At 38.6% G+C, this 11,706-nt stretch overlaps 1 protein-coding gene across 1 annotated transcript in view; it reads left to right on the top strand.

Annotated features, from left to right (window-relative positions):
- Positions 1-1,298: 1,298 nt before the first annotated feature.
- The window catches only part of LOC128999405 (uncharacterized), a 38,762-nt gene continuing 28,354 nt past the window's right edge, over positions 1,299-11,706 (top strand). The window contains exon 1 of the mRNA XM_054425902.1: positions 1,299-1,701. Within this exon, the coding sequence (XP_054281877.1) occupies positions 1,515-1,701 (187 nt within the window). The 5' untranslated portion in view covers positions 1,299-1,514. The remainder of the gene's footprint in view (positions 1,702-11,706) is intronic.

The raw sequence follows: 11,706 nt of genomic DNA, 5'->3' as shown, positions 1-11,706 counted from the left end.
ACAAAACCCTTGCCACAGAAACCTGCATACTAAGGAAGAAAGTATTTTTTTTTATGTATTCAATAAATAAGTTTGAAAAAGTTGATTACATAATATCCATAAACAAGCAAATTACAATAGTTTATTGTTATAATAAGAATAACACAAGTATTATAAATATAGGGTACAGTTTTTTTTTGAGTTGAACATTTGAACATGAAGAAGAAACATTTGAAGAAAGTTTTGTTTTCTTAAAGAATTTTGACTTTTTGGTGGAAATAAACGTTTTTGGCCCCCCTGAAGCCAAAAGTGGGGTTTGAAGTGATCTGGCTGTGTGTGGATGTGTACGGATCTACAGAATACACATGGGCCCTGTTTCATAAAAATACTAGTCTAGTATTTACTAATGGACTAGTAAATACTAAGTCTACGTTTCAAAAACCTACTAGTGTAAAATACTAGTTACTAGTGTACGGACTAGTATTACTAGTGGTTTTTACTAGTGTAGACAGCAATGTGTTTCATAAAGTTTTACTCTTGTAAATTACACTAGTAAATACTTGCCATTTTCTACCAACCTCTCTTCACCCGTATTATTTGAAGTAGACTAGTATTTTTATGAAACAGGACCCAGTTGTTCAATTTTGATGAAATTCTGTAAGGGGGTAGTTAGTGCCTACTACTAACAGGTATCTTCAGGCACACGTTTTAATTTTTTTTTTAACTGTGATTTTTACAATATCGACACGAAATATTTTTATCTATATTTAGTATGTCACGGTCCTTTTAACACTAAACAAAATGACACCCCCCCCCCGTTGGGGGGGCCCCAACGCAGTAAAAATTACGGTTCAAAAGTTATTGCAATTTTTGTGATAACCCCTTTAAAATATAGTTACTCCCGCCTTACCCATTATAAGAAAGAGTTGTTGACAAGCTAATGAGAGAAAGTATATGTCAAAGGATACTGATATAATTTATTTTTATTTTAAACTGTACTGTAACCAAACGTGTTTTAATTAATAGAATAAAAAAGTAATTACACAAGCCTACTACATTTATATTTTAAAAATATCTTCTAAGAAACACTTCAAAATAATCCGTACCATTTCCATTTAGTGGGAGACCGAAAACCGAACAGGTGGAATTTGCATTCTTGTTTATTAATTTTTAAATATGTTCGGCCGGTCGGGCCACTTCCCCTCCATAAAAACCAAACAGGTAGATTTCTCTGGCGACCTTGAGGGATGCCACCACACTACACGATGTGGAGTTCGAGGTTCGCCAGGTAGGAGAGGTGGGCGGAGCCCCACGTCTTGTCGTGGGGTCTGCACTGAGGAATCCGGCCGCGCGACAGTCCCTCGGCAACCTCTGGTGTGAACGCACGACCAGCTGTTTCCCTCCTTTCGTAGTGTTTGTTTACAAGTGCGCGGTAAACTTAACGGTGTGTGGAAGAATGTAGTGATTTGTTCCAAGTTTGACATTTTACGACTCTCGCCGGACATAACATCCAAGGCCGTGTAGTTTAGCATGTGATGGTGACCATGTCTACAGGCCCGGTGCTACTATGTCTATTCTGTGTGTTTACCCTGGTGTCTGCCCAGGAGGGATGTGTATCCTCTGGCAGTCTCGTCGGCGCCGTCCTAGGCTCGGTGGTGGCCACCCTCGTCGTCCTAGCGATAGCCTACTTTCTGTGGAAGTTCTACTGGAGAGGTCGCAGGGGTGAGTGTAGTAACAATGATGCAACTTCCCACACCTGTAACCCTACCCTAACTCAGGTGCGTCGACCTCTTCGGTATTTGTTGACACCTGATTTGTTTATTTTGCGTCTCGAGCTATGTCGCATAATGACTGTTTTGATTGCCGGAGAGAGTGGGTTTCTCTAAATTAATTAGCAACGACATTCCTATGGCTGGTGGGGTGATTCCGTGAATGTTTAAGTCGGTTTTACCGAAGGGAAATCTATATTTCTGGCTTTATTTGATCCTGAATTCATTTGGCTCTAATCCTGAAGATTATTTTCCATTATATATTATTTAATTTAAAAATAACTGAACTTACTGTATTGTAAAATATTCTATTGTTAGACACCTATATTTCTGTTCAAATTCAAGAATAAATATAAATTGCGTTTAACTGTTTGGCAGTCTATGTAATTGTTTCGTAAATACTTTCGTAACAGCATAAAGTTGGGTTTCATTATTGGGAGGGATGGGATGAGACTTAAAAGTATTTCACAGTTCCAAAATCTTTACAAATTCGCATACAGTAGGTAACCAGAAACGACAAGCAATTGAAATTTATATAACAGCCTTGTAATAGTGCTTTGTAAATATTGTCACCTTAAGGTAACTTTTGATATAAATTATATTTAAATAGCCGAATATTCAATCCGATAAGCAGTTCATATTTTATTAATTCATTACAGTACTGTTGTCAATTCACAGTATTCTTTGAACAATATTTACAAAAGACAAGTGAGCAGCCTGCATTGAAGTGATGTCCAATTGTTTACTCAGCTGATCTCATTTCATTGTTGCTCAATACCTGATTGTAAATAAAAATCAGCTACACTGATGTTACAACAACCTTTCAGAGATACCAGTAAACTTATTTGGATTGACAAACAAATTAACTTTACTAATTACCTAGATCTTGCCGTCATCATATCATTTTAATTTTGAATAAAAGAATAACATCGAAATTGTACTGTATTCAGTGTAAATACTAAACTAAATATACGTTGAGAAGGCGGTTAGTTCAAAACTGCGATCTACAGTAGACCTATGATAGGATGTAAAGCTTATTTGCAAAGTACAAATTCAATGTTATTTACTGTATCATCTCATAACATGTTCCCCACTGATGTGAGAAAAACCACCCACTTCATTGTGTTCACAAATTATGCGACTAATTTCATTATTTTATCACATTTTAAATTCCAAACGTCAGACAAGTACTCGATTAAACCGTAACAAGTATTCGATACTTGTCAATTGTATCTCTCAGTTTGCAGTAAGTTAACACTAGTAGTTTGATTTCGATGACTGTGATGTTTCTTATCGTATCGCTGATGGCGCGACGTTTATATCGTCAGCGATATCTTAGTTCTGCTGGTTGCGCATGTTTTCTGTCATTTAGGGTTTGAACAGATAATGGAGAATGCTTTAAGTAAATAGTTCTAAGTCTCGTACCTTGGTTAGTTATTAATTAAAATGAAACGTTAATGATTACTGAAGGGATTACTTTATGGCAGAACTCCTAGAGTTGTAACCGATTTTTTAAGGAGCTCCCTCTAAAGTTGTAGTAGAGTATAAAAAGAATTATAAAATTTTTAATCCTCTCATTGGATTTTAACTAAAATACCTCCATACTCCATAAACAAGTCATATTTATCCCCTATTTAAATAAAATTACATTTAACAAGTACTTAGGTTTGCTTGCTCCAACTCAAAATTGATTTCCCACCATACCCCAAGTAAACAGACTACTAAACCCACAGTTCACAGGTGATTTATAATTGACTAATTTGCGAAGAACGCTTCAACCCCTAGAGCGGAAATTAAATGAGTTATTTTCTGCAAACCCAGTGCAAGCAATAGCTCACTTTCGCTACGCATCGTGGATCGTGCGCTATTCTATAAACGGTGGGAACACACTTATCTTGCTTCAATTAAACTGATGGTGCTCATGCGGCGTTACACATTGCTTAAGAAAGCGCTTGTTACGTAGTTTTCTAGAAAGGGGTTGGATTAATGTGGAGCAGTAATAAAGTAAGAAAGTGCAAGTTTTGCTTGGAATGTTTATTGCAATGATGAGTTTGGATGTCATTTGGTGGTTTAACTTGAGGATTGAGATATACATAAGTGTGTGTGTGTGTGTGTGTGTGCGTTTATCGAGTATAATGTATATTTTGTACCATTGTTCAATAATAACTTGCAGTATCCAAAGTCAATGGTCCATTTGGTTCACATAAATGGAACGTCTACTTGCAGTATCTAATGTCAGGGGCAAGTCTGGTTCAAGTAAATAGAAAGTCTACTTGCAGTATCCAAAGTCAATGCTGTACCGGTTTCTTGTTAATGGGTCCTACTTCCACTATCTTAGTAAATGCTGCATCTGGTTCACGTCAATGCAATATCTAATTGCTGTATCAAAAGCTAATTATATATTTGGTTCCCATAAATGGAATCAAATTCGCAGTATCCAAAGTAAACGGTAAGTTACGTCTTGTTCACGTAAATGGAATGTCTACTTGCAGTTTGCAAAGCCAATGGTTTATAATCCTAATTGGTTATTAATTTTGTAGCAAATAATGCTCAACGTTATCAATCCGATCGTTCTTTCCTTTTGGTCTCTATTTCGTAACGCGCTAAAACATGTGACGACTTTTGTTTACATTTTTATTGTTATTTTTCAAATACTGTCATCACAACCAATTAGCCCATAAAGTCCATGTTAAATTTTTTAAAGTTTAAATTCGTGTAGGGAAAAGTCCTGTTGTCCGATTTGTACCATTTCAGATACCTTTCCATAGTTAGTTACCTTGTCTGTGCTAAATTTCGTGCTGATCACTTCAGCCGTTTGGGAGGAGTATTTGTAAAACTGTATTTTTAAAGCAGGAGTGTAGTAGGCATATAGGAGCTTCGCTTACTTCGCACACTGGGACGATTGCACGGGTGAGCTTGAAGAGTAATCTTAGATTTACTTGTCTTAACATTGTATAATTCTTGTACATATATGTCTCTGTTTCAGTGTCTGTACAGTTTTTATTTTCATTTAGTCGAGTAGGGACTATACTTATTTAAGTAAATTATACTGCTAAACAAAGCCCCCTCTAGATAGTATTCACAATCTGTCAAAGAGGAGCTTATGGTGACTCCTCAAGGAGCCACTGCACATTGTTGTCGACACTTCCGTTACCGACGTCCAACTTCCGTTTGCGCCTTAGAAGGCTGTGGACCGCCTACGCATATTGATAAGGTCGTGATGTTATCAGAGATGGCTATCGCAGCCAGGTGCTCGCGCAGCTGGGGTTTGGTCGTTGGTTTTGATTTGTCGATTGTTTAAGACGTTAGCTTGAGGTTTTTTTCGAAACGATGGAACTATTGTTTTGAATATGAACAACTACTTGGACCGAAATTCCTTTGATATGGAACCCATTAAACGCTAAGACGGCATTAGAGCTAAACCTCAAACCTTAAAGTTTGTAGTGTGTGTTTTCTAGAAACTTTGAATTAGAATCGTATTTATATTGGCAATCAACATTCTATACCACCTAACGTTGATGTTCACCACCGAGGAAACATTCTGTACAACAAACTGTGTAAACATTTTGACACTACTTGGTAAAAATAAACAGAATTCCTAAATTAACGCTGTATCGAGTTTTCAAATTAAAACAAATCGATTCACCATTCACCCATGAATGGTATTCATTCATTATGTGCTTTAGTCAAAAACGCATATTCTTAAAATTATAGGAGAACTTATTGGAAACTATGTATTTTATATCTAAGCAACTATAATACTAAAACCTAAGGGATGCATGTATAACTTTGACATTAGTACTATCTTCGAGTGGCTCGTCCAAATATATCCAATTTTAATTTAAAATTTGCTACAGCAAATTCACATAGAATAGACGTAGGGGTACCATTATCCAACATTCAATGCTTCACCCTAATTCGTTTCAGTTCAAAATCCAAAATAATCTTTAATAATGATACAGTAGTCATAGGATAGAAATCCTCTTCACTCCTGAAACGCCAAGGATTCGTGTCCTAAATCCTAAAATCTTTCCTCTGATTCTACAACGTTATTGTAGCACCTGTCTGGATCTCTTGTACAAATTCGCAGTCGACATCTGACAAGAGGTCGCGAGGTCACAGGTTCGAGTCCGACCTTCACGAGTTATATTCGTGATCAGCTGACTATTCATGGCGATGTTTTGTAATGTTAATGCCACGTCTGTTCCGCACACACCTGTTCACTGGTTACGTCTGTACCGATCTCTCTCTCTCTCTCTCTCCCTCTCTCTCTCTCTCTCTCTCTGACTTAAACCAGGGGTGGTGGTGGGACCGCTGGGCTTCGGCCAAACACCTCTCTCTCTCTCTCTCTCTCTCTCTCTCTCCCTCTTAGTCTGAGTACAATGAAGAACGGTTCGATGATTCAGTTATGAAATAAAGGTGTAACAATGAAAAAGTACAGAGACAATAATAATTTGTAAGGAAATAGAAACAATACTTTGCGTGCCGAAGCTGTTGAGATTTGCAAATTGTTTCATCCTGTTACGAAATACTGCGAAGAAAATGAATGTGAACAAAAACTGTTACATTAAGCCATCATCAGCGTCAAGCAAACTATTATTGTTGAAATGAAATCAAGGAGTCGTTATTTCGAAAACATTTGAGTCTAAAATAAATGTCTAAAAGACACGATTGAAATAAATCATATGTTATTTATATCTGCATAGGGTTTAAGTGTCACAACTGTTATGTAATTATTAAATTTTCTGAATGTCTGCAGTTTAAACTCAACAAATTCCGCATGAGTAGCATAACTAGGCTAAGTACTTTAATAGAAAAACCACAGAAAATTCTGAATTCCAATGTACAATTAAGAAGTGTTCATTAGTGATTACTGCATCATAAATTTATAATATAGCCTACAGTCCACAAATCTGAGACATACTTTCTCCCATTCACTTGTCAACAACCAACAACCTTTATCCATGGGTAAGCGGTGGGAGTAACTATGACATTTTACAGGGAAAATCACAAAAGTTGCAATAGCTTTTGACCCGTATTTTTACATCAAGGGGGTTGCACTATTTAGTTTAGATAAGAACCGAAACGGACTAATTTTAATTGGAACTTACCTTTTTCAAAAAATCAGACAGACATCACTTCGAAAACCACTTTTTTTGTTTAGGGGACCCAAAACGGATCCACTAGAAATTCATACTCTAAAATTTTGACCAAAACAATATTTTCTCTATATGGGGAAGAAAGTAAAAAGTTAGGCAAAATATATAAAAATTTGAACGAATAGTGTTACTGGCATTGAACATGAAAAGTAAATCAGTCCCGGGCCTTGGTCTTACCGTGCCACCTACGACAGCGATTTCCCTATAGGGAAATCCAAGCTAGGCAAATAATTTTTCCCAAAATCCTACAGTGATCACCTTGGTTTAACAAAACACATAACAACAAAAGATAACACAGATTAATTTAGTTATATAGCCTACTTTGTCACTAGACTAGAAACTTATATAAATGAATCTGATTGAATATAATTTTGATTCGGTCGCTTTTATCATTGCCAGCTGTTCAAACTAAGCTATTCCACATGCTAGCCGCGTGCTTGACGTAGCTATTCGCCCTACTTCAGTCCAACTGTTTGGTAACTCAGATTATGTAATTGGCTAAAGAAAAGGTGTAAGTTTATTACCTACCAGAGTAGATTTCAAATATAATTTAGATTATATACAGGGTGTTTCGAAACTCTCTCCCGAAACTCCGTGGTCATGTTCCTTAGGTAACAAAATATATCTTATAAACAAATGCCATATTATCTCGCTTAGTTTTCTGGTACCTCAAGTGGGTCCAAAGTTAAGGGAAATTATGTAAAAAATACGTACACCTATTAATATAATCAACTACAACAATGAAACTTGGCTGATAGGTAGCGTATCCGACCACGGGGGATAGATTTCCAGGGGTAAAATTCCGTGGTATGGCAAATCACTTTATAAGAAAACAACTACATGTTCATTATCTAACATATTGGGGGTAAATTTTTCCAGTCGCGGGCTGTTTCTCGACCATAGGCCTCGCCCCTCGTGACGTCAAAATTACGAAAGCTTTTTTTCATGGGGGTAAATTTCCGGGGGAAGAATTCTGCTACCCCACTGTAAAGCCTGTAAAGCCAATGATGGTGGATCTGAACAGTAAAAGACACCAAAAGGTTCACAATCAACATTGTAAAATGAGCTTATCTAAATCGTTTCTATAGTACGTCATATAGTTAGGCAATCACAGGTACAATTGTGTTAATGATATGCATAGCATAATATAAGTCTTGTTTGGATATGATAACACTCTTCTGACAATTGTAGGCTAATTCCGCGCAAAAACGTTGCTAGCTATTTTCTTTTATATAACATTGTTTTGCGTTAAAAAAGAATGAAAAATGTTTTTAGATGCTAAAGATGCTTTAGAATATACAGTAACAATGCAGTTCAAAGTTGTCATCTGTTGTACCCTACTACCTAACACGACTATTTTTTTTTTATAAGGGTGACGTTTGACTATAAATTTCGGGACTTTATCTTTATCTCTGTATCTTTATATTTATAAACATATGACGTCGGTCAGTATTATATCATAATTCCAAAAAATACTGAAATAAAAGGAAGACAAACTAACCTTAGGTGAACTGTAAAAGTGCTTCTCTATTGAGACTAACTGAAAACCTCATGTTTCTTTCTCACGCTTTAAGTTTGCTGCGACTTAACATGAGTCTGTAGGAAATAACGTCGCATTTTCCGCACGATAGGAATATGCAATTTCTCGCTCTGCACTGCCAATATCCCTTTGCCAAACTGCGGAACCAATGATCCCAACAGTGTTTACACGGTGGCAGTGGGAGACATGCCTGTCTTGGTATGAGCTGCTGGTAGTGGGGGGCTAATTTATGGTATTGTTTTTTTCTCTGACCAGTTCACCTTGAACGACGTTGCGTCTTGCGTCTCATTCCTCTGTGGAACGCCCTGAACGTTCAACTCCACCAGGCCACTGATATCAGCTGATTGTATTAGCCCTGATATCAGCTGATTGTTGACCAAAATCCGTGTTGTGTGAATGTGAATTGACATACACTTACTTGTTATTGCATTGGTGGTGTGACATTTCAACCTCTTTAGTGTGGACTTGTTTATTTATTTTGCGACTGAGTAACGATTAAATACCAATTTTAAAGTTGTAGCTTGTTTCGAAAAAAAAACCGTAGGTTGATTGAGACACAGAAATAGTGTGATTCTGGACAGTCCCGTTTTCTTACTCATTCACCCACTTAAACGAATTTTTAACTTTAAGGACAAATTGTTGTTACTAAAGTCGTCGTTTATGTCTCAATGCACTACCCCAGTAAAACGACAGCAGAGAAATGACAAATCGAATATTTGACTTTGTGAAACGTTCATTCAACCTTGTTATCGACGTTATCGTAGAGCCAAATCTTGCTGCAGCCGGTCAGTATGGGATATCTTCTTTCCATTCAAGATTCTTTAGTTAGACCATTTCTCCAACACGAAACCAATCAATACCTGCGACCCGGTGTGGATCATCGTGTGCTCCCACTATCTCCGCGTTCCGCCACCTCCGAACCCAAATCTGTCCCGCTACCTCCGAATTCTTGAGTGACCCTTATAATCCCGTCACTGCCTGCGTTGTTAGCTGTCATTGCATCCACGGCTGCGAAGCCCCGTGGATGGAAGATTTAATGAAAATTTAACCCGTGGGTTAGGTTAGGTTAGGTCAGGTTAGGTTAGGTTAGGTTAGGTTAGGTTAGGTTGTCACTAACCTTGGGCCTGTCAGAGACATCCAGCAGGTGGCCGGGGGGGGATTGCACACTTCTGCCCTGCATCACTGGCAACCTACCTCTTCAGCAGAGATTTTGTGTATTTTCGCTAAATTTAAGAACTCAAATAGTCCAGATTTTTATGGAATGTCGGCATCCTGGTTGAAGAAGGTTATAGATGTTATATTTGCTCCTCTGGCCATTGTTATAAATAGTTCCCTGAAAAATGGTGTTTTTCCCCAATGCCTCAAGACCTCTAGGACTGTGCCAGTGTACAAAAAGGGAGATCGAGACGTCCTTACTAGTTACAGGCCTGTCTCCATAGTGCCGGTTCTGGGCAAAGTCATTGAAGCCGTAATATCATCACAACTGACACAGTACTTGGAGACAAACAGTTTGATATCAGATAGGCAGTACGGCTTCAGGAAAGGTAGGTCCACCACTGGAGCAATTAAGAGGTTGGCTGACTTGGTTGGTGAAGCCTTCGAGGCTGGCGATACAGTGACTCTCACAATGTGTGACTTGAGTCGTGCTTTTGACTGTGTCAATCATGATCTTCTGAATGGAAAGTTGAGGAGTTTAGGAGTAGGTAGCGTGGCACTGAGGATGATCGACTCCTATCTGGCGGGAAGACAGCAGGTGGTCTCCGTTGAGGGTGCAACATCTAAGCCCAAAAGTGTCAGGTACGGTGTTCCTCAGGGATCGATTGTAGGCCCGTTACTATTCCTTGTAATGATCAACGACCTTGATAGAGATGGAGGGGTGGTGCTCTTTGCCGACGATACAACCCTGATATCACGGGGACCCCAAGTTGAGCTGTCGACAGCGGATGCAAACCGGCATCTCACTGAAGCATCCCGCTGGTTTGAAGGAAATGGTTTCCAGCTCAACCAGGATAAAACCCAGGCACTGGTCTGCAGTCTGGCGAGAAATGCCCCACGGGACGAGCCAGTGAAGCTCCTTGGATTTCATCTGGATAGGAAGTTGGCGTGGAACGATCACATCAGCAAAGTTAGTAGCAAACTTTTTAGGGTATGTTGCCTGCTGCTCAAGCTACGAAACTTCATCACTCAGCCATACCTGCTGAACATCTACCATGCTATGTTCCACTGCCATGTGAGCTATGGCCTACTGCTATGGGGCCATGCTGCGGATGTTGAGGACATCTTAGTGCTGCAAAAACGTGCTGTAAGACTCATTACTTTTAGTGACCGCATTGCCCACTGTAAACCCATCTTCGCAAGATTGGGAATCCTCACAGTCTACAGCCATTATATCCTGGCTTGCTCACTACTGGTTTATGACAATTACGACAATCTCCAACTCCGTTCAGCATTTCATGACCACCAAACAAGGCAGCACGAGCTACTGGATGTGCCTAGGGTTAGGCTTGCAAGATCGCAAAGGAGCTATAATACAGTGGCAATTCAAATTTTTAATAAGCTGCCTCACTCGATCAAGCGTCTTGAGCGTAAACTTTTCATGAAGAAGCTCGTCCCTCTCCTTAAGTCAAGAGCGTACTACTCTCTAAAGGATTTTTTTGAGGATAGTTTTCCTGAATTGTCTGGCTAAACCGCATATCCACATGCCAAAGTTATTGTAAATATATGTTTGTATCTACTCAAATTCAGTTTGTTATTATGTATTTTTGTATATATTGAAATTCTGACGCCATCAATCCCTTATTGGGTAAAAGATGAAGACATGGTAATAAGGTAATAAGGTTAGGTTAAGTTAGGTTTGGACGGAAAGTCTTAACGCAGGAAGTAACCGAGGATTATAGGGGTCACTCTGAAATTCGGAGGTAGTGGTACACGGAGATGGCGGGACGCGGAGATAGCGGGAGGTAACCGTGGATCATAAACATAAACAAATGACGTTGTTGGCCCGAATCCTATACTAATAGCATTGAACATATGTTTTGGCAGTTCCATTTAAGCAATGTTAAATAATGTTTATTTTCGGGCCAAAAACGTCATTTGTTTATGTTTATGATCCATAACGGTATTATTCTAGTATTCGTGCCTGCGACTATCCTAGAAATTGCTTCAGAATCGTCTTCAGCTGATTTACAACGATGAGCTAACTGTTATGAGTAGGCCTATGAGTAATCTATGCCATTGACAGTAAAGACTACCGAGCAGG

This window comes from Macrosteles quadrilineatus, unplaced genomic scaffold, assembly GCF_028750875.1.
Source record: "Macrosteles quadrilineatus isolate MER2022 unplaced genomic scaffold, UCM_ALF_1.0 Scaffold_8__2_contigs__length_117827958, whole genome shotgun sequence".
Lineage (NCBI taxonomy): Eukaryota > Metazoa > Arthropoda > Insecta > Hemiptera > Cicadellidae > Macrosteles > Macrosteles quadrilineatus.
This window is presented reverse-complemented; position numbering and strand designations above follow the sequence as displayed.